At 45.7% G+C, this 25354-nt stretch overlaps 1 protein-coding gene across 1 annotated transcript in view; it reads left to right on the top strand.

Annotated features, from left to right (window-relative positions):
- The first annotated feature begins 687 nt into the window (after positions 1-687).
- Positions 688-25354, top strand: part of ATIC (5-aminoimidazole-4-carboxamide ribonucleotide formyltransferase/IMP cyclohydrolase) — a 29596-nt gene continuing 4929 nt past the window's right edge. Inside the window, exons 1-13 of the mRNA XM_081925816.1 lie at positions 688-794; positions 3343-3469; positions 6129-6205; positions 7940-8006; positions 9631-9719; positions 10744-10895; positions 10973-11129; positions 12135-12260; positions 12846-12953; positions 13545-13630; positions 16502-16591; positions 17523-17651; positions 19210-19302. Of these exons, the coding sequence (XP_081781942.1) occupies positions 773-794; positions 3343-3469; positions 6129-6205; positions 7940-8006; positions 9631-9719; positions 10744-10895; positions 10973-11129; positions 12135-12260; positions 12846-12953; positions 13545-13630; positions 16502-16591; positions 17523-17651; positions 19210-19302 (1323 nt within the window). The 5' untranslated portion in view covers positions 688-772. The remainder of the gene's footprint in view (positions 795-3342; positions 3470-6128; positions 6206-7939; positions 8007-9630; positions 9720-10743; positions 10896-10972; positions 11130-12134; positions 12261-12845; positions 12954-13544; positions 13631-16501; positions 16592-17522; positions 17652-19209; positions 19303-25354) is intronic.

Below are 25354 nucleotides of genomic sequence, written 5' to 3'. Positions count from 1 at the left end.
ACCCGTGGATTTGCGCCCCTAACCCATGGATTTGCGCCCCCTAACCCGTGGATTTGCACCCCCTAACCCGTGGATTTGCGCCCCCTAACCCGTGGATTTGCACCCCCTACCCCGTGGATTTGCGCCCCCTACCCCGTGGATTTGCGCCCCCTAACCCGTGGATTTGCACCCCCTAACCCTAACCCCCAGATGTTGCGCCCGGTGCGGCCGGCCCCCCCTGCACCCCCCACGCTACGCCACTGGTTCCTGGACAGACAGGACAAGACATTGTAAGAAGATGGTTAAGAAAGAAAGAGTGTGTTGCTGATAATGCCAAGATTGCAGGTTTGATCCCTGTGTGGAACAGGCGCCCTGCTGCCCCCCCCCCGCTGTTCACGCGCAAAGCTCCCCCCCCCCCCCTGCGACAGGGCATGCATTTCGGGGGGGCCGCCTGAGCCGCGGTTTTGAACGCGGGGGGGGGGTGTTGCCTGCTTCTTGCCCGCCCTTTTAAGTTTGGCCACGCGCTTCACTTCTCGACAGAGGGAGCAGCAGCAGGGCAGCCTGCGCCCAATGCAGCCCGCCGAGAAGCAGCTCCCCCCTTCCTGGGCGCTTGCAGGACCGGCCCTTCCTCCTCCCGCCCAACTCGGCTCGAGCCCGGCCCCGCTTCCCGGCATGCACCCCTTGAGCCCTCCCCTCCCCACCCCCATTTGGACCCACCCCCCTCCAGCCCCATTTACGCTCCCCCCCAGGTGGGGCCGAGCCTTCTCCCGCGGCGCCTCGGAGGGCAGCGAGCATGGCTTCAAGGCAGCAGCTGGGTAAGGGGCGAAGGGGCCTTGGCGCTGCGGGACGGGGAGCCCAGGGCGCCTCTGCAAGTCGGGCAGCAGCTGGAGGGGAGGGAAGCCTGCGAGGGGCGCCTGGTTCCTTCGGGCTCGCTCCGGGGTTGCAAATCCTAAGCTCGTCCGGGTCGGAGCCAGCCGGGTTGCTCCGGAGGGAGCCAGATTTAGGGCAGAGCCCCAGGCGCCGTGTTTTTAAGAAATATATATATATATAAAGGTGGCGTGGCTGGGAGAGTTAAAGTTTTCGTCTCTGCTGCAGAATCGAGGGTTAGGGTAAGAGTTGCCAAAGGCTCAGGACCAAATTATCACCCAAATTATCAAGGAGATGGAGCAACTTCACTCCCTATGGAAAAAGATTGCAGCCTTTGGGAGGTTTTAGCAGGGCCGGCCCACCCAGGAGACAAGGCGAGACACTGCCTCGGGCAGCAGAGCCCAGGGTCAGTCCTTCCCCCAGTCCCCCCCCTCCTGGTGTGGATGTTCCCTCGCCCCTTCTTCCCTGACAGGGAGGGAGCTGCCATTTGGGGGTCAGGTGACCAGCCCTGCGGATAGAAGCTTATAAAAATAATACTCATAGGGTGGAGAAAGTGGATAGGGCATGGGGAGGCAAACTAAGGCCCCGGGGGCCAGATCCGGTCCAATCACCTTCTCAATTCAGCCCACAGACAGTCCGGGAATCAGCGTGGTTTTACAGGAGCAGAATGCGTCCTTTTATTTAAAACGCATCTCTGGCTTATTTGTGGGGCATAGGAATTCATTCATTCTCTCCCCCCAAAGTATAGTCTGGCCCCCCACAAGGTCTGAGGGACAGTGGACTGGCCGCCTGCTGAAAAAGTTTGCTGGTCCCTGGGATAGGGGAACGTGTTTCTCCTTCTCTCGTAGCACTAGAAGTTGCTGACATCCAACAAAGGAGAATGTTGGACGATCTCCTTCGCACAGTGCGCAATCTATGGAACTATGGAACTCACTCCTGCAAGAGACGGCGACTGTCACCAATTTGGGTGGCTTTAAAAGACCATTAGACAAATTCATGGAGAAGAGAGCACCTCTGGTTGCCCCCCGTGGGAACAGGATGCTGGACTAGATGGGCTCCTGGCCTGATCCAGCAGGATCCTCCTTTGTTCTTGTGTGGTGAAACTGTTTCTGGGCTGTACCACCAAGCTGTAGGCAAAAGGTTGGGGAGAGGGGGAATTGTCTGGAAAGTGCAACGCTTTGGAGCCTAAGTTGCAAATGTGCAAAATAACAAAGGACTCGTCACTGAAGAAACCTCTTGTGTAGGGATGGCATAAATAAAATAATTAAATAAAATAAATCAGTGTTTCCCATCGTTTTGCTTCTGAAAACTTGTGCGTGTTACGTTCCTGGACAGACAGGACAAGACATTGTAAGAAGATGGTAAGAAAGAAATAGTGTGTTGCTGATAATGCCAAGATTGCAGGTTTGATCCCTGTGTGGAACAGGTGCCTAGTCCTGCATTCAAGGGGTTGGACTAGATCAGCGCTTTCCAAACTCTGCACATTAGTGTGTCGGCTGCAGTGCGTAGGTGTGTTGCACAAACACTCCCCGTACTTTTGCCAGGGCTGGAAAGGGGTAAGTTTCACTTCCCAGTTTGCGAGTAAAACTGAATTCCTGTGTCGTGAAATGATGCATGTCTAAAAAATGTGTCACCAACATGAACAGTTTGGAGTGCTCTGGAGTAGATGATCTTCAGGGTGCCTTCCAGCTACAATTCCATGATTCTGTGACAGGGCGGCTCCACTGCGCTGTGCTTCCATGTGCTCTCTGTGCACCTTGAAGAGGTGCTTTGTGTATGTGTGAACCTTTGATAAGGAGTGTGGAAATGGGCTTCAGCATAATGCCTTCTTCCTTGGGGCTGAGCCACACATTATATGTGAGATCTGTGATCAGATTCCCCACCTTTTATTGTTTAATTTTAAAATGGGAACAGAAGACTCAAACTTTCTAGGAGCCGTGCTTCAGAGTGAGGCCCTCTGGAGTTTCTTCAGCAGCTTAAACAGGCCTTGCGCCTGAACCTAAAGGCATTTAGTCGGAAGGAAAGTCCATTTGTGTGGCTGCAGCTTATTTGTTTGCTACATTTAGCATGTTTGCTACATTTGCTACATCCTCTCTTTCCTCTGAGGAGCTCAAGGCCTGGTTCTTCCTCTCCCCGTTTTTATCTTCGCAGCAACACTGGCGCAAGGGAGCCCAGTGAGCATCGTGGCTGAAGGCGAACTGGAACCCTGATTTCTCAGGCGTCCCACCACCACACCACACTGGCTGGCTATAAATTATTCCATATAAATGTGTTTAGGATTGCAACCCTGCATTTTGATCCTAAACATACCTATTTAGAAAATTTTCGCTGTCTGCTTCCAAGTTAAAAGTGCACACAACTGCAGCCTTATTATGCATGCTTGACTCCCCGAGCTGCGCACAGGGAAATACAAGTGACTCATTGTGTATTTGGGGGTTCTGCTACATGCTAGCAGTCTTTTTAAAAAATGTTGATTATCTTTTGCTTTCCTTCTAGCTTTATTCAGTGTCTCAGACAAGACCGGCCTAGTGGAATTTGCAAAATGCCTCAGTTCCTTGGGTTTGGGTTTGGTCGCTTCTGGAGGAACCGCAAAAACCCTGCGGGATGCAGGCTTGAACGTCAGGTAAAAGCTGTTTGAAGGTTCACAGGTTCATGCCTCGGATGAAGTGTTTCCGAGTAATTGGCATCGCCTGCTTCTGCATTGCAAACTTGAGATTGGGTTTGCCACTTCACTTGTTAATGTCAAACCGCGGATTTGTTTCATAGAAACGAGCTCTGTGATTCTGTGTTTCCTGTGCAATCCCTTCATCCACTCCTTTCTTAGTTACGTGCTAGTTTGCATAAATCCATCGTTTTCTGTTAGTTTGCCAGTTTGGGTGAAGTGGCAGACTCTAGTCAGTTCAAACCGGAGAGTAAGCAAATTTAAGTAAATCTCTGCATATTGAGCTGACAGATCCTAGATGATAACTTAATTTCCTTTACTGTGTGCTGTCCCTGTTCTCTGGGATTTTTCTCACATTGGACTTCTGTCACAACTTGAACAGAAATCCTTAGCTCAGCGTCACAGCACCTGCGTTGCATAAAGAAGATCCCAGGTTCCAGCCCCAGGATCTCCAGCCACGGCAGGGAGTATTCCCTGCCTGAAACCCTGGCGAAGGTGCTGCCAGTCAGAGTAGACTATATTGAGCCAGATGGACCTGTGATGTGACCCGGTATAAAGATTCAAAGGACCTGCAAATTTTTGCCTAGGTTTTCTTGTATCCTGCAATATTCATGTCGGCGTATGTGAAAAAGGAGGCCAGTACAAGACTTTGAAGAAATATTCATGGGGGAGGGATGAGAGGCTTCCATGTTTACATTTATTTACATATGATGGCATGTATGTTCTGCCTTTCCTTCATGGTGACGTATGTTGTTCTCTCCCTTCCCATTTTGTCCTCATAACCATCTTCTCTTGGCAAAACATGGACTATACCACTGAGCTCTCCACCCAAATTTCTAAAGGTGTGGTTTGTCTCTACATAAAAATGGCTTCTTTGAAATCCGTTCTGGAAGTCTGTTCAACTTCCAAAAAGCTCAAAAACCAAAGCATGACTTCTGATTGGCTGCAGGAAGCTCCTGCAGCCAAGCAGAAGACACGGAAACCCTGTTGGACGTTCGGCTTCCAAAAATAGTTTGCAAACCAGAACAGTCATTTCCAGGTTTGCAGCGTTCGGGAAGGAAAATGTTCAGCAACTAAGCTGTTTGACTTCCAAGGTACAAGACAAAGTTGCCTTTCTTTCTGAAGGTGGACTTTAAAGTGGGGGGAGAGAGTGTAATGTTGTCTTGAGTTTAGAATCCTTTAAATTCTTTGCTCAATAGCCTTTCCTGGTGAAATTTACTTTAATTAGAGGAAAGGGAATGCATTATTTGGCTGTGGTCATGTGAAAGGGAACTAATGCTTTTTAGATGTCTAGAAAGGCTTTCTGAAATGAGCAGTTGAAAGCCTTTCTGTCCCCTTTCATGTAATCTGTCATCTGTTTGAGGCTGTGTGCCATTAAGAGAAGCAAATCCATTAAGATAGGCAAGCATTAAACAAAATACCCATTCAAGACCATGATAAAGGATTAGTCCAAGAGGAAGCAACACGTGCCTCCCATGGACATTTCCCTGGGCAAAAAGTTCCTATTTTCCAACTCCAGTCTTTACTAAGTGATTTTGGTCATCCTTTTGTACCATGCAAAGTATGTAGCATTTCTTAAAAAGAAAGGTGAACAGTGGTGTAACCGTAATGTGCTGGAGAGTGTGGAGCTGTGCAGCATGGGCTCAACTCCTTATCAATTTGCCCCTTGATGCTATTTTTGGTCTCCTAAATTTCCAGTAAATTTCAGTTTATCTTCCCACCAACCTTGTGGTGTCAGCCAGTGTTTCACAGAGGGGCGAGGAAGCTGTCAAGTTGCTATGGATAGCTGGTGTATCTAGCTCTAAATGCAAACTTGGGTTTTGGGGTTTTCATGACTGGCTGCAAAGAAGTTGGGGGGAAAAATACTAAATTTTGCCTTTACCTTGGAAAATCATACATTGTTTAGATTAAGAGGAGCTCAGACATTTTACTACCAAGAACTCTTTTTATTTTATACCCAAGACATTATCATGCCTGTACAGAGAACCTGTGGCTAAGGAGGTACTTTGCTTATATTCAGAAGAGTTTGTTCAAATTCTAGCTTGGAAACGTTGGGTGACACTGAGCAAATAATCCTCTTTCAGCTTCCATATTCCACATGTACATTTAAAGTAGTGATTTATCACAGCATCCTTGTCAGGCCGAACAAGGCTGGCCAAGCCAATTCATATATATGCTACAGTGACTGCCCAGAATTCAGCGGGTATCCACATGGTCAGTGCTGGCAATCCCTGTTGCATTTTGTGAAAATAAGCATGTGCTTCTTGACTTTTTGACATTCATTTAGGCAATGGTTGCTGCTGCATTTTCAGACATAGACAGAATAGACGTTCATAGTGGATTGTCAACATTCATGAAATAATTGTTTACATTCACCAATTTTTGGATGTTCACTAGAACAGATACATTAAAAGTGTTATTTAATGGAGAGAAGAAGAGATGAAAATAATCTTCCACCATGTGTTTCATATTAACCAAATACCTATTATACCATCTCTATTGGCAGATCGGTCTTTTAGTCAAACAGTTTATTGCACCGAAGGAGTACTATAGAAATCAAGTAACTGACTTTCTTCTCTTTCTCTGTTGCTCTCCTCCCCTCCCCCACCCCTTTGCACAGAGATGTTTCTGATCTCACTGGCTTTCCGGAAATGTTGGGCGGGCGTGTGAAGACCCTTCATCCTGCTGTGCATGCAGGTAGGTTGGTCCTAACGTGCTTCTGTTGGCTGTATTTTATGGAATTTGTGTGGCATCTGGGGAAAGGTGGATCTGCTGAAGTTGCACAGCGTTTAAATCATGGGGCAGGGGAGTGATTTGTGGCCTCTGATCTCACTTTATGCCATCCCTGACAACGCTTATTCCAGATTAGTCAAGGCTTCTGCTTCTGGCTCCTCCCATCATTGGCTCTGGCCACTTCAGCATGCAATCTCAATAGATTACTCGTTGCCAGGAAAAAGGCTGCTTACCCCATTATCAAGCTTTCCTCTCACAGAGGTGATGCACTTGGGTCTGGGCTGCTTTGCTCCAAGCTCCATATGAGGACCTGCATCCCTGAATGCGTCTTCACAGAATAATTCCTTCCCCATAGAAATATAGGGTGCCACCCCTCTCCCTGAGATCCAGTATTGTGTGTGTGTGTGTGTGTGTGTAGAAACTGGAATTGGGCCTAAATACTGTGCATCTTCCTGGAGGATAATCTGTGATCCCATGATTCTGACTACAGTGGTACCTCAGTCTGCTCTTAAAACAAAACCGTCCTTGAACCAAGGCACGCTTTCCCTAATGAGGCCTCCTGCCACCAGTGCCCTTCCACTGTTCGGCTTCCGTTCGAAGACCGAGGTAAAGTTCACAAACCAGGACACTACTTCCAGTTTTGTGGAGTTTGTAAACCTAATAGTTTGTTAACAGAGCTGTTCTTAAGCCGAGGTACCACTGTAGCCTATGTAACTTTTCCACAGTGATTAGATGTTTGTGGTTCCTTGCTTACAACTCCTTAAAAAGATTGAGTGTTCATTTTAGAAGCATAAAGTCAAAAGTTTTGTGGCTCCTTACAGCTGAATTAAGAGTTGGAAGGGATCGTGCGGTACAGGTCTCTCTGGATAGTGGTGTCGCACCAAAATGCATGCAAGAAACTACATATTTGTTTAAGTCTCCCTTCCCAGTCAAAAACTGCCTTCCTCTGCAAAGGTAGAATGTTAGGAATTGGCATATCAGGGAAAGGCTAGGCTGAGTTTTCTGGGTGTCATGTTTTTTGGGTTTTTTGTTTTAAGCATATGTAAGCTTTCATTTAGTTATATAGTCCCCACAGGGCAGTACTATGTCATTTGTCTTTATACATAGCTCAGCCACTTTCCTATAACATGAGCTTGATGACATGAGGGATTCTCTTCCCCCTCCTTTTGAAAAACTTGGCGTTGTGAAAATATGTTGGTTTAGAAATCCAAAAAACAATGGCATGTCAAATACTGCTAGAAACGTAGGCTAGTATTCTGTCATAATTTGGAAGCCTTAAAAAATTCAGAGGGAACTTTTTCTAAAGCTCCATTCCTGTGCACAGTTACTGGGGAGTATTCCATTGAACCTGCTGGGTCTGAGTAGGCTTGAATAGGCTTGTGCTGTAAGAACAATTCAAAGTCTTTGAGACTTAAGGCTTCAACACTTTATAGACCTGGGTAGGAATAGGCCCAGTACACATAGTGGGTCTCACTTAGATTTAAAAATACTTTGGTTCATGCTATCTCAACTTTGATAGCTATATGCTAAGACTTAACTGGGATGTTCATGAGTAATATTTGAGTAACTAGGAAAGTAGTTGGCACTTATCTCAGTTATGAAATCTCTACAGGAGAATCTGGCATTCTCAGCCTTAGCTAATCATACATTGGTTTTCCTACTCCTTTCTCTAATTCTTTTATTCCCCCCCCCCATTAGGTATTCTGGCTCGGGACATCCCACAAGATAAAGCTGACATGGATAAATTGGATTTCAGTCTCGTAAGGTAAAATGTTTAAAGGGTCATTGCGAGTTAATAAATAATCATGACATAAACCTGCAACCAATCAAATGTTCATTTGCCGTAGACACCAGGGCTTCTACTCCATAAACAAGCCTTTAGCTGTGTGTTAGAGTGAAAAACAGATCAGATGCATAAATTTTGTGAGATGGTCTCATAGTCATCATTTTTGGAGTGAAGGAAAAGGGAGAAAAAATAATAGTGTAAGAGACTTAAAGGCTCTATACTTCTATTGTTTTTATTTTGAAACACTGGCAAACATACCCTTTTGAGATTTACACAGTACTGTTTGGATTGCAACATGTAAGTCAACTTCAAACGTAAGAGTGCATAAATTCAGGGCCAGAGGCTGAGGACCCTGGGGCTGAAGACTTGGTCTGTGCACGCCCCCCCCCCACGCCCCCTTTCAGTTTTGTGCCACCCCTTAACTTAGAGGCAGCGCAATAATTCTTCAGCTTCATTCGATTGGCCAACTTGATGTGGGTGTGGTGCAAAGTGTGACTTTGGACGCCAAACAGAAGTTATTCATTAAATGGAAATCAGAAAGTTAAGCATCAAAGTTAAATAAAAGTGATTCTTAACTGGCCAGTTTTGCGTAAAGCACAGTGGAAACGTAACATGGGTCACTGTCTGGCAACTGGTCACCTGATTCTGTACCATCAGCACCCAGTGACCTGGATGGATGATTTTTAGTGTTTTATATTTCTGGGCCATCTTAAAGATACTGGGTTTTTTAACCTAATAAAGGACAATATGGGCACAATCCAACCAAAATATTTGGTCCCTCTTACTGATTTCAGAGGAGAATTAAGCATATGTGTAATGCTCTTTCCCCCATCTCCTGTTGGAACTAGTGGGTGGATTGTGTCCATAGTTCTCATTCTGTCACAATCTCAGCAGTGTAGACCATCTGCTGTTTGCCCACTGCTTCCTTTCAACTGGGTTCCGTATGGATGAAATGCATGTTCCTCTTATTTGGTGGGCTACCTGAAAACAACTTTAAGGTGATGACCTGACTCTGGATTGCTAGGTTGAGCCAGGTACTGTTACAAAGGCTGCTCCCGTCCTGCCCTTTGAACCTGGCTGAGGCTGGTAGGAGGAGGTGGAGGCAAGGACCACATTTTCCCTCAGAGGGATACGTCTGGGGTGCTGCATACCAGTGATGCAGGCGGTGGAGGCAGAGCCAAAAGTCAGCAAAGCCAGAGCATGTAGTTGTTCCCTTGTTTGTTTCTGCCACCCTCTTATCCCCTCTTTTCTTTCCTTCCTTCCTGTTGACAGTTCCCCCTTTCCACAAGAAAGCTTGGCATGGGTGGGTGCAGGGGAGGAGTCTGATGCTCAGGGATCATGTGTGGAGGGGAGGGGTAGCCCTTCCTTAAGCTGCCGTCCCCTATGAATCACACGCACACATATCACACAGCATTTCGGCTTAGCAGAGCGGGGCTCCCACTTGCATGAACAGGATGTCCCGCACTTTTAAAGTGGGTGGCTGTGGCCAAGTTGGGGACAGGTGGGCTGGCTTCAAGGTGCTATGGGCTGCATCAGCCCCTTAGCTCTGCAGTTGCCTGTCTGAAATGAACAATTTAAAGCCATTCAATCTTCTTCCTTCCAGAGTTGTAGTTTGCAACCTCTACCCCTTTGTCAAGACAGTCGCATCTCCAGGCGTAACTATCCCAGAAGCAGTTGAACAGATTGACATAGGTAAGTCAAAGGAACATTGGTTTGAATGGATTGTGCCTGCAACTTTGTGCCAGCAACTTTGGGGCTGTCACTGCTTCATCTCTTCCTGGAAAACAGACTTCAGGGAGGGGTGTGGAAAGGGATGCATGTGGGCAAACCCACCACCACTGGGTATCCCAATGTTTGTCCTGCAGTGCTGCATTTCTGGCCACGTGGTGGCTTTTCTGTGACCTGGACAAGCAGAAACGGAATTGGAAATGGTTCCTTGGACAAAAGGGGTCCTTAAAATCTATTAATTTAAATCTAGTAATTGGCTGAATTTTTCTAAAGGTTCTCTTTCCGCCAGAGAAAATTTCATAAATTATGAAATTACTTTGAGAAGCCAGTGCAGAAACTGCTGCGTTGTCCACCTGAAGCTTTGCTGATTCAATGGACTTCCATGCACACAGTGTGGCTTTGGGTCCTGTCCTGTCCCCTCCAGTTCCCCCCCCCCCCCATCAGAGTTGACTCCAGGGGGATTTTGCAGCAGATTTTGCAGGGAGGGAGCATGGAGGGGAGGGAAATAAAAAGAAATCCCATCATAGTGGAACTGCACCTATATGGTGCATCGGATACAACCCAGTGGTTGTAATAAAATCTGTTGAGTTGTTGGATGGCTGGCTGTAGAACATGCTATAAATCCTGCAAACCCTGTGTGTGAGACAAAATGAGTTGTATGTGAGATGACTAGATTTGGTGTGTCTGAGATGTTGTATAGCAAGGTTAGGGAGCCTGAGGGCCTTCAGACTTCATTGGACTCTAGTACCCATGAACCCCAGCCAGCATGGCCGCTGGTCAGGAATGGTGGAATTTGCAGTCTGGCAACATCTGGAGGACCAAGGCTTTTTTTCAACTTGGTTCCAGCACCTCCCTTGAGTGTTCTGGCAGACCCTGGATGGATCAGCGCGTTGAGTGTTTTTGGTGTCTTTGAAGGTAGGACTTAAGCTTCCAATCTGTGATGTACAGAGGAATGGTGATGGTTTTCCTGGCTTCCTTTTAATTGCAGGAGGTGTTGCTTTACTGAGGGCTGCTGCAAAGAACCACGCTCGCGTGTCTGTTGTGTGTGATCCTGGGGACTATCCCACCATAGCAAAGGAAATGCAGGCGTCCAGCGCTAAGGATACGACTTTGGAAACTCGGCAGCAACTGGCTCTGAAGGTCGGCTTTCTGACTGTGCTTTCCCACAACTTTTCAAGAATGCTGGTGACTGACTAGTCTCAATGCTCTTTCTGCAGGCTTTCACTCATACGGCTCAGTATGATACGGCCATCTCTGATTACTTCAGGAAACAGTACAGCAAAGGGGTGTCTCAGCTTCCCCTGAGGTATGGCATGAATCCACACCAGACTCCTGCTCAGCTCTACACATTGAGGTCTAAGCTTCCTCTTTCAGGTAGGATGCCTTGTAAGTCTGTTCTGAATAACCTTATAATGGTACTGTAACAATGCACGCAGATCCTCCTTTCTGAACACAGTGCGTTCCCAGGGAATCGTTCATTAAGTGAACGTTTGCTTAGCAAACTGATGATTTCCTATGGGAAATTTTCTATAACCTGTGATTTGTCATCCCTTCCTCCATGATTTCTGCCTGAAACTGCTGCAGCCAATCAGCAAAAGCCATACAAAGGAAAAACTGAACTGCCCGATCTCTACTGCTCCTTGATTTCTCTGATCTCTCTCCCTCCCACCACGGTTTCTGCCCCAATGGCTGCCGCCAACCAGCAAAAAACAAACAAACAAGGAAGTGGGCAAACTTCGGTTGTTCGGATATCTGAATCAGCCATTCGTATAGTGAGGTTTGGGCATAATCCTTTGTGTTCAGATAACAGATTTTTTTAATAACAAGAGTTCTGATAGTGGGACCTGTGTACTAGGAAACAGTTCTTTTGAATATACGGAACACATTTCTACTGTAATCTTTACAAGAACTACTATCAGGTAGGTCAGAATTGATATTTCCACATCATAGACTGCAGAGAACAACACTTATTCAGTACATTCAAAACAGGTAAAAGAGGTGAGATTAGGAGCTATACCTCCATTTCTTAGGCACTACATTTCACCCGGCTCTCAGTAATGCTACTGATGGAGGCAGTGTGCTTTAGTGGTTGGAGTGTTGTCAAGTTCTTCAAGCCCTCAGATGTTTCGTTCATTGCTCTTGTTAATGTAAAAGTGGAGGGGGACCTTCCTTCCTTCCTTCCTTCCTTCCTTCCTTCCTTCCTTCCTTCCTTCCTTCCTTCCTTTTCCCTTGCGTTTACCATTGGTAGGGTTAAAAGCAAAGAGAAATGGTTCATAACACTTTGTTCCTAAACTGAATGGCACCTTCCACTTTGGCTGTTGGTGCCCCTACATAAGAATGGCCTTTATGACTGAATTTACTTTTATGTTCTGCCTGCAGTTCTGAATGGCTCTCCTGGGTTTATAAACCTGTGTGATGCTCTGAATGCCTGGCAGCTGGTCAAGGAGCTCAAACAGGCTTTGGCCATTCCAGCCGCAGCTTCCTTCAAACACGTCAGTCCAGCAGGTGAGACTCTGACTTCCAAGGATGGGTCCCAGTTAACTTGCTTGGCTTTCTCCAGCTGTGCTCTGTGTTAAAGGAGACCGTATTTCTTGTGCTACATCTGCAGAGATGCACTAATGTCCTATCTAGAAGACCTGAGACGCTTAACAGAAAGGTGAACTAGAGCTTTGTTGTGTGCTTCTCTTTCTCAGAGTAGCGCGTATGCGTAGAGTTGGCAGGGGGCTTCAAAGGTCCCTCAGCCCCTTGCCAATGCAGGAAATCTACTGCTATAGCTTCTCCAAAAAGTCACTATCCAACACCTGCTTGAAAACCTCTATGAGAGGATAATCCACCAGCTTCCAAGGCAGTCTTTTCCAGTTTCAAATAGCTTAGTCCAAGTCTTTTCTTTCTTTCTTGTAGTTGAATAATGGAATTGCAGTTTGAAGCTCAGGTTCTGATATTTGCAGGTGGGGAGTGCCATACACAAATGGCACTGCATCTGTAGGCCTGTGGCCCTTTCCAGATGTTGGGCTGCAAAGCCCCCATTGGCCACAGCCGCTGTAGAGAGACAAAGCTCTTCTTACTGCCTTTGCTTCTTTTGCCTACCAGGTGCAGCTGTTGGCATACCTCTCACTGAACAGGAAGCTCAAGTCTGTATGGTGCACGACATGCACCACACCCTGACACCCTTGGCATCTGCATATGCGCGAGCAAGAGGTGAGTGGGGACTCAGGGCAAGTTACCGTATTTTCTGCTCCATAAGGCACACCTAGTTTTTAGAGGGGGAATTCAAGAAAAAAAATATTATTTAAAGGGAGCACTGAGCAGGGCCTGTATGCATCCCAGGCTCTGCTCAGCGCTCCCTTTCACGAGCGGCATGGTGTTTGCAGGCTTTTCCCCAAGGAGGGAGAAGGGCAGCTCTTTAAAGGGAGCGCGGCCCTTGGGGGCTTTTCTGGGAGGTGGGGGAAGGGACAAGGCCGCAATTTTGTTAAGCTGTGGTTCTTGGCAAGTACCACACAGGTTTGGCAACTTGGTTATTCATGCTGCAGCCAACCACCTACATCAATACTGTGATGTTGAAAATGTTCAGTTGCTACACTGAGCTTGCTTGCCCCCTGGGTAACTTGGGCTGCAGTTAAGAAGACACCTGCCAGAAGTCCCAAGGGAGTAAGGAGCACTGAATGCATTGGGGCTTACTCAAAAGTAAATGCACCTGGGATTGAGCTGTACACTTAAGAAGCTAAATTCTGGGATCCCTGACTCTGGTAGGTGACCTTTCTGGTGCAAAATGCTACTTTTCTCCCCCAGGTGCTGATAGGATGTCGTCTTTTGGTGACTTCATTGCTCTCTCTGACATCTGTGACGTCCCCACAGCGAAGATTATTTCCAGAGAGGTCAGTCCCCGTGGCATTCTGCACCTCTCTGGTCAGTTGGCTGGAGTTGGCCTGACCACTGCGTGACCATAGAGTAGATGGTGGGTAGGGATAAGGTGGTTGGTAGTGATATTGTTGCATATAATTTACTTATAATGGGTGTTGTTCTCCCCTGTCCTCCTCACTAATCCCTGTGCTGCCCTGGGAACCTGCCCTGATCTTGAAACCCTCAAGCCTAGTAGTGCGTGGAAGGCCAGACCTTTAGGCCTGGGTTTTGCCCATGTTGCAATAAAGGGCAGACGTGAGTCCAAGGGAATGGCTGGGAGGAAGGAGTTTCTGAAGTACACAGAGGCACTGGGAAACCTTGTTGATCAGAACCTAAGCATGCTGAGCACTGAACGCTGCTCCTTTGTAGCCAGAGCAACGCCTGACTAAACCCCTGCCATTCGCCATCAAAAAACGGAAAAAGAAATCCCCTCTCCTCTTCACAGTTCTGAAATATGGATCCAGAATAACTGGTCACGGCTGCCAGTTTTCCCCAAGAGCATAATTGTACCCTTCACATAAAACTTTTGGATTCAGTTTCAGCCTGTGACCCCTTGATTTTTATAAAGCAGCAAATGAGATGGAACAACAGGGAGTCCGTACTAATCATTTCCCCTATGTGCACTTCTTGGAGAATAAAGAACATATTCTTGAACTGATCTTTTCTCCCCCATCCCCACCCCCGCCCTTTGTTAAATTGATACTCCTAAGCCTTTGGACATAGGGCTATACCTAACTTTTATGCCTTTTTTTCCTGATCAGTTTCTGTATTATATTTCATGGGAGATAGCTAAGGCTGTTTGACAGGTTGTTATACAAGCTGGAAATCCCAATTGAGATTTATTTCCCACCCCCCAGCCCCAGGCTGAGTGTTTGTTTTAAGTTGTGTTTTTGTGTCCGGTTTGGTTTTTTAAAAAAATGAATTTTATTAGTATTTTCCACACGACAACAGCAACACAAAATATATATAAAAAATAATAATACACAACACACAAAAATCAACATTCGAAAGCTAAAGAACAACAACAACAACAACAACAACAACACAAAACAAACAAATCCATATCTTACAGGTTAATATTATAAACACTGAAACAACAACAAGAAGACATTGACTTCCACCAGTCCCACAGCACCTCCTTTATCTCTCATTGTGTCTTCCTGTTTTCCTGTTTTCTTTATCATCTCTATCCTAACTTCTAGATATAAATCCTTCTTTCATATCCTTTCACTTCACAAGATTATTCCAGACTCAGCCAGATATCTGCCCTCGAACCTTGACTTTTGAGGTATTCATTTAGGCACTCCCATTCTTTTTTTACTTCACTTTTTGTTTTTTGTCTTATTATATCTGTCAATTTGGCTAATTCTAAGTATTCTGAGAGCTTACATAGCCACTCTCCCCTAGTGGGTAACTGATTCCCTTTCCAGTACTTAGCCACCAGGATTCTTGCTGCAGATGTTGCGTATAAGAAAACATTAGTATTTGGTTTGGTTTTAAAGGCAGGCCATCTAACAAATCCATGGCTGTCCCTCTGCCCCCCAAAAAGGTTCAGTTAGAATGAGGCTCCAGCCCCTCCTGCAGGGCAGAGTTAGCCTGCTTGGATTTAGGCTTCTGTAATTAACAGTGGAACCTGCAACAAAACGTTGCAGTAGTGGTGGCAGGGATCCTGTCCAGTGTGCTAGCAAGCTAGCAGTTATGTAGTCTTCCAAAGTATTCAGTTCAGTTCAGTTTTCTGTGCCTTTCCCCTCCCAAATGTCAGACAGGATTCATTGACCACTGAAAGGGTTAACTCCTTATTGGGCAGCTTTGGCGATCATTAAGGGTCCCCTGAGCATGCTGACACCTCTCCCTCTCATCTGTGGCTGCTCTGCTCTGGCTACAATAGGACTGACACTACCTTAGTTTGCTGATAAGATATTGGACATTCTTGGGTGTCTTAACTTTTTCCCCCCTTTATTGACATAGGTTTAAACAATAAAATCATACAAAGTCACCCAAATATATTAATAATCCAAACACATACAATATATAAAAGGCTCGCTAGCCACCACTGAATAAATCAGACAACTTTGGATTTAGCTTTAAAAATCTCAGCTAAATAACCCGAAACAATCTTGGTAGTTTCGGGATTAACATCCCTCAACAGGTACAGTGGTGCCTCGCAAGACAAAATTAATTCATTCCGCGAGTTGTTTCGTATTGCGATTCTTTCGTCTTGCGGAGCGCGGATTCCCTGGGTATTAACGGCTTTAAGAAAAAGGAAGCAAACTCGCAAGACGTTTTCGTCTTGCGAAGAAAGCCCATAGGGAAAATCGTCTTGCGAAGCAACTAAAAAAACGAAAAACCCTTTCATCTTGCGCGTTTTTCGTCTTGCGAGGCATTCGTCTTGCGAGGCACCACTGTATTGGATTATAGATTCTTTATAAGTGGGTATTTTGAGCTGTAAGGGAGCCACTAGGAGATCTCTGCGATGGGTGTCGAGAAGAGGGCAATCCAAGATTATGTGACGTCTTTTATCTGGTGTTTTCTGAATACAGGGGCAGAATCTGTTCTGGAAGGGGATCTTTTGAAACCTTCCAACCAATACAGATGAGGGGGGAGCCTTTGACGAGCCAACATAAAAGCTCTGCAATGCTATGGAGTATCTAAATTATAAAAGAAATTAGGCATTACTCCGTGGTGAGGCTGCAATCCTAAGTGAGCAGATGAGCATACGGAAGGCTGGGAGGGGGTGAAGTTTTGGGATTTCATGGTCCAAGTAGCCTTTGCTTGATAAGCACGAAGATATGTGACTCATCCAATAGAAAAAGGGAATCTATTGCAAACGTGTGTTGTGCATACAGGTATCTGATGGGATTGTGGCTCCTGGCTATGATGATGAAGCCCTCAAAATCCTATCCAAAAAGAAAAATGGAAGCTACTGTGTCCTCCAGGTTAGTGTTTGAACTGCTACAGGATATGTGAATATGACAACTGATTTCTCTCTCTCAACTACGTCCAGACTTCCCTGCTCCCTCCCTCAGTTTACTTTTAAAGCATGATATTTAAGCAAAAACCAATAAAGATATACTCATGACATCTTAAAACCTCAAAGTGCAATGGCTTTTCTTAAAATTGCCTCTTAGGTTGAGGAGACACATTTTAGTGATTCCAAACTGTTTTCCATACAGTATGCTTGTAGTTTGCAATATAAACTTGTATTCGGTGCATTGATGGTTTAATAAAACTATGAGAAGTAAGGAAAACCTGACAGTAAGAAAAAACCTTCAGTAAGAAAAACCTGACAATATGCCTGTGGTCCAAAAGGTAATGAATACAACATTGCCATCAATTTAGGGTTTAATGGCATATGGTTTAAAAGTAGTTCCTGTTTCAAATCTCCCAATGTGGAAGTATTCCCTACTTGCATAGGACCAAGCAGATTTTGCATTCAAAAGTTCTGCAAAGAAATAAAATGACAAAAATATAGCTATTTATATACAAAACCCCTCAATCTGTGTGCTGGGGGGTGGGTAACCCATTACATTTTTACTCAGGAACAAGTCCCAGTGGGTTGAGTGGGGCTTGCTCCCTACTGAAATGTTTCTAGGACTGCAGTCATAGTCACTTTAAGAGAAGGAGGCCAGAAACCCTGAAAGAGGAATAACACTTTGGGAAGCCGCCACACAGAAACTTTCAGCCGGTGCTGCTTGCTTGTTGTGAAGTGTATTTTGGCATTGGTGAGGACCATGGAGTTGAACATTTCTGGTAAAGCTTTTGCTGCCTCCTGCTTTCCAGCAGGTGTGCAGTACTTCATTAACAATAAGCAATGAGAGAAACTGTATTAAATCGACATGGCATTAAGAACAGAATCCTGCTTTTTAGATGGACCCAGCTTATGAGCCGGATGAAAACGAAATCCGCACTCTGTTTGGATTGCATCTGATGCAGAAGAGGAACGATGGCGTGATCGACCGATCTCTCTTCAAAAACATCGTCACTAAAAATAAAAGTGTAAGTGAAGGGAAGGGTGCCTTGATAGGAGAGCTGACCGACAATGCTCCTGTCAGGAATGGAAATTAGAGCGCTACATTGAGACCATTTAATGGTTCAGTCTTAACAGTATATAATTGAATGGCAGGACTCAGGCTTTGGACATACAGCCCTCTGATTCCATCCTCCTTTATCTTGAGTTGAAAAGAACAGAACACCAAGCATCAGTTCTGAAGAGTGGCATCCAAGCACCAGTCCCCTCCAAAGGCTGATGCCCCCCCCCCAAACACCTCTCCTTCGAACAAGTCCAGAAGCCCATTCAGAAACTCGTCATTTTCACCAAAGACAGGCAGGCACCCAACCTGTTGGTGTAGTACCACTTAAGATCAGCAGGTGGCTCTGCAGAACACTTCGCCATGAATCAGGTTGCCTTTAAACATCACTGCTTGCCTGCTTTCCCCAGGCTTGTTTCTCTACTGCTCAGTCACTAAACTGTCCATCTTCACTAGTAATACAAGGATGCCAAGAAATCTGGAGACGGGCTGGAGATCCTGTATGTAGTGAGGATGGTAGAAGCAGAAGCCAATTGCTCTCTATATTGGTGAAACTTGCTCATCTGAAAACCCACCTTTCCTGCTCAGAGAAATCCTTTGGGGTACCTGTTGGGGTTTAGCCTGCAGCTGTCTTTGGGTCCAGCCCCCCTCCAGGTACCTGGCCTGCTCTGCAGCAGAGTAATCACGCAGCTTCCACAGCATGTGGGAGTTCCAAGACTAGCACGGAGAGTAGAAATAAATCGCAGGAAATGATTGAGTACAGACACGAGGCTTTACGGTCAGTTTTAAGCGTGGCTGTTACAAACTCTACAAAACAAAGCCTTTACTAGAGCCCTGATTGAGGCAGTTTAAACTTAATGCTCAGGCCTGGCCCTAAAAACTGCCAGACCGTCTCTCACATCTTCACACTTTGAGAGAAGAGTTTAGACTAAACATCTCTTAACTGTCCAGTACAGAAGAGTGCATGTGTAGAGACATTCTTCACAGTGACCTTGCTTCTAGCATCTTCTGTGTTGTTTCTGGGAATGAATGTCACTCCCCCCAACAGGGACCCCAGCCCCCCTCTTCTCAGCTCCCCTCTTGGTCTCCAGGGAAGAGGCAGCAGCCCTGGAGAGAGAGAGAGAGAGAGAGAGAGAGAGAGAGAGAGAGAGAGAGAGAGAGAGAGAGAGGAGAGACTTCACACAGAGCTGGTGAAGAGATGTCAGTGTTTCATGGAGACAGCTGCCTTTCTCTTCAGGGGAATTCTGTTAAAGACCACCTAGATTTTTCTAGAAAAAAACTGTTGTGCCTTCATTGTAATTCAACAGTCATCTAACCACTCAGGTTATAGAAGATAATTGGTTTGCAGAGTGTTTAGAGTGAGGACTCAAAACAGTTATTAAAGTAAGTGCCCTGATCTTCAGTTTTGTGTCTTGAGTAGTGCTGCTTAGGAAGTGGTTTTTTTCCCCTTTCCTTTTGCCTTTGCAGCCCATTTCCATTCCTTTCATAGGGATACCTTCACAGCCACCTCTCTCTTGTTGTTTCAGCTGCCCGAGCCAGCAGTCCGAGATCTGATTGTTGCCAGCATCGCTGTCAAATACACCCAGTCTAATTCAGTTTGTTATGCCAAGAATGGACAGGTAACTGCTTGGAAATGTTCAAGGGAGATCATCCCATTGTACTTTCTGGCCAGAACATCAGCTTTTGAAACTTGGTGCTGTGAAACAAATACAAGTGCAGTGATTTAGACATCTTTCTGCAGGGTCTGCAGTTAAAGTTTTGCTAAGTTCCATTTGATACATTCTTCCCTTCCCACCTTTTTCTACGTTCTCTGGCTCACAGACTCCAAAATTTCCCTTGTGTGTGTTTACTATATTGAAGCCAGCAGCAGAGTGGGTGATGATGGACATACATTGTAAGTGACTGAGGGCACATTCGCTGCCCAGAAAAGAAATACCTCGGTGTATAGTGAATGTGTTTTCAAACCATTTATGCCAGGCTGTCACTGCAGTTGTGTCTTCATCTGGAATCTGAGTGTGTTTTTGTGCACAAAGAGTGCTTCCTCTTCTCCACCAGGCACTGCCATCTTTACTCCCCCATCAGACTTAAGAGTGCTACTTGCATGCCTTGGAAGTGTTCCCCGTCACACCTCTTGTTTATCATTTTCAAGTGCATGGCAGACCTTTCTGCATACTTCCCAGTTCTGAACTTGCCCACAATTACGAGTGGCAATGTTGAGCTAGAAACTGTGTTTGGGATATTGAGTCCTGTTGAGTTGCTGCTGTCCTTCTAAAGTCTTGTTGGGACCAATCTGCTGGCTTTGAAAGAGTTCTCCTGCCTTTGCAAGGAGACTCGTTTGTGGTGCCAGGCAGGCTTACTGCCGCTGCGCCATAAATGTCAATATGTCTCCCTGCATTGAAGGGGCATTGCTAGGGGCAGACTGGCAGGAAATCCTCCAGGGAAAGTGGACAAAACGCCGGCTCCCTTGGCCTGAAAACAAGATGAGCACCGCAACCCCATAGTCACCTTTGACTGAACATAACCGTCCAGGGGTCCTTTACCTTTTTTTTTTATAACTTGCCAATCTGCTCTGCTCTCCTAAGGAGTCTAGGGTGTCCTGTGCTTTATCAACACTGTAACCTTGCAAGGTGGGAGATTGTGGGAGCTTCCCAGCAGGTCTGTCGCTGTTGCTTGCCAGGAAGGGTGAGGAGCTGTGCTGGTGGTTCAGTTTTTAATTTTGACCTTATTAAAGTGCTTCAGAGAAGCCTCATGGGCTGTAGCTCTTCTGCTGCTGGTCTGACAGGTCATTTCAAGCTCATGTCCTCCCTATAAGCATAATAAATAGGACTGGTCCAGGAACAAAGCGCGTTTGCCGCTGCTCCCTTTCAAGAACGGTGTTGAGCATCCCTCCTTGATGTTTCCTCCAGAGCCTTTGCAGAGGCAGCTGCATTTTCCATTGCTGGAGCGTTGCAATAATGACTGTACCATCTGTGATGCTGGGGAAGTAAGAGACTCCATTCAGGTTCAAGCAGAAGGAAGACTCCTCTTTGCTATTTGGGGCAAATGGTGTACATTTTGGTTCTGTTTGTGTATGGTACATTTTGAACTTTGCTTGTTTTTCTCTGGATGTTGGGCTTCTACCCTCCCCCACCACACACACTTTTTTAATGGTAGCAGTTATAGCAACACGATGAGCTTTTTTCTCTGCGTCAAAAGCCTCTTAGTTGTCTTCGTCCTGTGATTTGTTTATGTGCTCAGGGGGCTATTCAGAGGCTAGGCTGAGCTGAAAAACAAGGGGGGGGGGGAAGCTTCTGGAATAATTTAGGATTCTAATCCTGCTTCTGTTTCTTCTCCGGATAAATGATTGAACTGTTTATACCGTCATTTCAGTTGACACACATGAGAGCTGTATTCTGTTGCAGTCTCTGCAAACATCCCAAGAGAGTTAACTAGAATACACTGAGATTCTTCGTTGCAATAAACAAGTCATTCAGACCTGAAATGGCAGCTCTCCATTGGGTACTTTTGATATACCTTGTACCTGGCTGGTATAGTGTTGGCTGTATAAATGTTCAGTTGCTTTTAGCACCATTCAAGAGCCATTGAAATTCGTGGCAAATCTCCTGTAAATCTTAAAGGATCAGGGCCACAGCCAGAATGAACAAGCCCTTGAGCGGTCCCTTAACTTTCAGGGGTGTGTGCTATGACTCCTCCCCCCCCTTGGGGTCAATATTGTCCAGCTCCTGATATTGAGGGCTTATCCACACTTATTCTTGCCCCACTCTTTTCCCCAGGGAAAAGAGTCTACTCCTTAGGACTCAGCTGAGAACTAAGTTCTTTAGTAGTCAATTGGAGCAACCCGCCATTTGGGTTTTCTCTGGGTTGATGCTGCCTCCGTTTCAGAGCTAGAGGGATTTCCCTCGGGAAGGTGCAGGGCAGGGGAAAACAGCTCAGACCCCCATGTTTCTAGGCACGGGACAAGGGGGAGCGTGGAGGGAGCCCTAAGTGCTCCTTGAGTTTTTATCTTCAGAGCTGACAGGATTTGCTGCTTTCCCCCTTAATTAAGAATCACGGTACTCAAATTCAGTTACTCAGACGAGAGGCATATAATAAGCAACCCAGAATGCTTATGAAGGAATAAAGGTAATAGAAGCACATGGCCTTAGCTCCTGCATTGTTCTTCCCCAGGGACAGAAGGGCTGCTTCCATTCACATCCAACGGAAGCCCCTGCTGTGATTTTTGTAATTTCCTGTAGACCCACCCCTCTCCCCTGCCACGGCCACCTCTATTTTTGCCACCCCCAAAGCAAGGTAGATTTTCTAGGGGCTGCATGTGGCTTGGGGAATTGGTGGAAACTATCATGCAGGGGTAAAGAAGCTTTTTGGCCCTGGGAGCAGATCTGAAGGTGGAGGTTGTAAGGAGCTGCCATGGGGCAGTTAAGGAGCAGCGCTGGGAGGGAGTCGTGGTTTCTGCCGCATGGCTCCTTGAGTGTAGAGGCTCACGCAGGATCCTGAGCACCCTTTGCTTGGAAGGGAAGCAACTTCACACACCTTGTCTTTCACTTAGTGACTACGAAGAAGCAAGAATTAACAAATCAAACACCACAGACCAGGTTCTCAAACTTTTTTTCTCATAATATAAATTAGCTCACCCCACATCAGATTTTTTATTGATAATAAATACATTGGAAAACACAAAGAAACAACTCCTAGCAGTGCTTGAATTATAACACAGAACACAGCTACTATATAATATGGTCATGAGACACCCAGAAAGAATAAAACAGTGCAGCTTCATAAGAACATGAATCATTTCCAAAATGTAATTATAAACAAACCTCTTTCATCTGTGCCTTAAGTACGAGTAATCACATTTATATTAGGTGTAGTTTGAGACAAACAAACTCATCTCTTCAACACAAAGAAGCCTTTCTCCTTTCTGATCTTTCATATTTGTCAGGGTTCAAAATCCCTGTTCACAACAATATGTTGTGGAGAACTGTAGAAAAACAGCCAGTGCTCTCACTCTCATTTTAAAAAGATATCCATATTCTGCATTTTATTTTATAAGTTGATACTATGCTACACTGAAATGTTGGAATGTTTCTTTGATTGCCCTTGAATCTTCCCACCGCACTTCCCACCCTCTCCTGGTACGCCCGCGGGGCAAGGCCTGCCCTTTGAGAGCTGCTGCCATAGACCAAGCACTTGCACTGCTTAGAGGTGTAGTATTTTGCTTGTGGTGAAGATGAAGAGTGTCGTTCAATGTGTAAAATCAGCTTGTATTGAGGTTCAATGCAGTCCTGAAGCCAGTGGAGAAGCTATGTTAGGCAAAAGACCTTTCTGATGGAGCAGGCACAACATTGCAGGACTCTGTAAATCCATTAATTGTGCAGCCCCGGAGGAATATTAAACAAGCGCAATGTTGTGTAATGCCAGTGGCTGACTTGTTAGCAAGGAGCATATTATTCATTGGCTGCTAAAAAAAGGACACAAGTCCAGATTTTTCATTCCCTGTCATTGGGGAACGATCCTTATTTTGGCAAGATGTGAAATCACTGTAGGAATAAGACAGCAAATGGTTCATTTCTTTCAGTTTGGCCTTGGACTCAGGGCTTTAACATCTGGTAAATGCAGCCTAGGCTGGAAAGTTTGAGGCAGTGGCCAGGCCTCTTGACCCAGCAAGGAACTCATCTCTCCCCTGGTGCTCCTTTCTGAAGAGCTTGTCCTTGGGCGGAAACGGGAACACAGTCCCAAAATATTGCAGAGGGTGGGGGTGAGGAGAGTGGAAAGTGCCCCCAACCTGTTTTTAACATAGCAGAATGAAGGCCCAAACCCCAAAAATAATTGAGCTGAAAATGAAATCCATGTGGTTGATGCAACTCTTGAGTTTTGGCCATTTGAGATTATAGGCTACCTCCCTGATGTCAGTCACTTAACTTAAGAGACTATTTGCTCTCTGAGTTCCCTGTTGCAGTGGCACTGGAGGTAGTAAGCCTTTTACTGCTTTTAAGCCTTTTACTGTGTTGTAAATAAAAATATGCCCTTTTCCCTTATGGGGTATCCAAGAGCCCATATAGAGTCCTTACATAGGTTCCCTATTGGTAGGAGAAAATAACAGAGGCCAACCAGAGAATATTGAGAAGCAAAGCAGCTAGTAAGCTTGATCTTTATTGATCTGTTGCAAAGCTTACTAGCTGCTTTGCTTCTCAATATTCTCTGGTTGGCCTCTGTTATTTTCTCCTACCAATAAGGAACCTATGTAAGGACTCTATATGGGCTCTTGGATACCCCATAAGGGAAAAGGGCATATTTTTATTTACAACAACTGCTCTTTAAATACAGGCTTAAAAATGAATTCAGAATTTTAATCTACAGTAATAAGATCGATCTGAGCATATGGAGATTGCTTCAGAGTAAAAATGCATAGAGTTGCACTGCCTAAGCATGGAACTGGCCTTATTATCTGAATTAGTGCAGGGTTGTGAATGTACAGTTGTAGCATAGCTTTTGAGTCCTCATTGCATTAGAATGAGGTTTACACCTTTCCCTGGATTTGCTTAGATTTTTAATCTGTCTCTTGAGTTCAAGGTGCGCACAGCAGAATGCATGGTTCGTAAAACACACACATATACACACATACTGATGAATGTTTATCCTCACAACAGGAGGTAGTTGAGGCTGAAAAGATGTGACTGTCCCAAGGCTACCCCATTAGCTTTGTGGCTGAACGGCTATTTGAATTTGGTCCCTTGACTCCGGATCCCAACAATCATAATTTCTACACCCAGATTGTAGTTTAGAGTGTCAGATGCTATTCTTTCGGTAAACGTTATTAAGCCCTGCTGCTAGATAGGATTGCAGTCATGAATAATAATAACTGGTAATTTCTATAATTGTGGACCCTGGAAAAAATGAGCAGGGAAATTGTTATTGATTGCACTGGTAATTACCTGGTTTTAGGTTAACATTTCTCCCGGTGAGTGCCGGTCTGTAGAGAGGGGGAGAGTGGCGTAACGCTGCTCTTGGCTTTACGCAAAATAAAACATATGTTGTCTTCTTAAAAGTATCGTCTCCAGTCAGTCTGCTAAACTGCTCTCCAGCCCACCTGTAAAATAAATTATGTAATGACTTTTCCCGGAGCGTTTTAGATAGATATAACAGCATATTAGAAGGGCTGAGACCACAAAAACTTTGGGTGCTAAAAGAAGCTTGTTAGCCAGACTTTGCGCGTGAGAGTGATTGCCGCCCGTTTCGCTTTCTTCATTTATTAGTGGATTTACAGGACAGCCGTTTGAAGTAGACTAGTTTCTTAAGAAGTTGTCTTCACATGCATGGGTTTTCTGATGGATTGCTGCTATTTCTGCTTCAGATTGAGCACATGCAGGCAGGTAGAAACAGCCTCCCGCTGTTCCCCGAGTTTGTGGGGCTGGCGGCGGGGAGGAGCAGGCTTCTCCCCCCCCCCCCCCCGCCAGCCTTCTAACCAAGTCGGGGAACAGTGGGAAAGGTGCGCTGCGCCTCTCCCACTTTCCCCTGAGTTTGTGGAGCTGGCGGTGGGGCTCTCCTGAAGCCTGGAGAGCGAGAGGGGTCGGTGCGCACCGACCCCTCTCGCTCTCCAGGCTTCAGCGAAAGCCTGCATTCGCCCCATAGGACGCACACACATTTCCCCTTCATTTTTGGAGGGGAAAAAGT

The sequence above is a fragment of the Podarcis melisellensis genome (assembly GCF_964234715.1).
Source record: "Podarcis melisellensis genome assembly, chromosome: 1".
In the NCBI taxonomy this organism is placed as follows: Eukaryota; Metazoa; Chordata; class Lepidosauria; order Squamata; family Lacertidae; genus Podarcis; species Podarcis melisellensis.
Note: the sequence above shows the minus strand (reverse complement) of the source record. Positions and strands in the feature narration are given on the sequence as shown.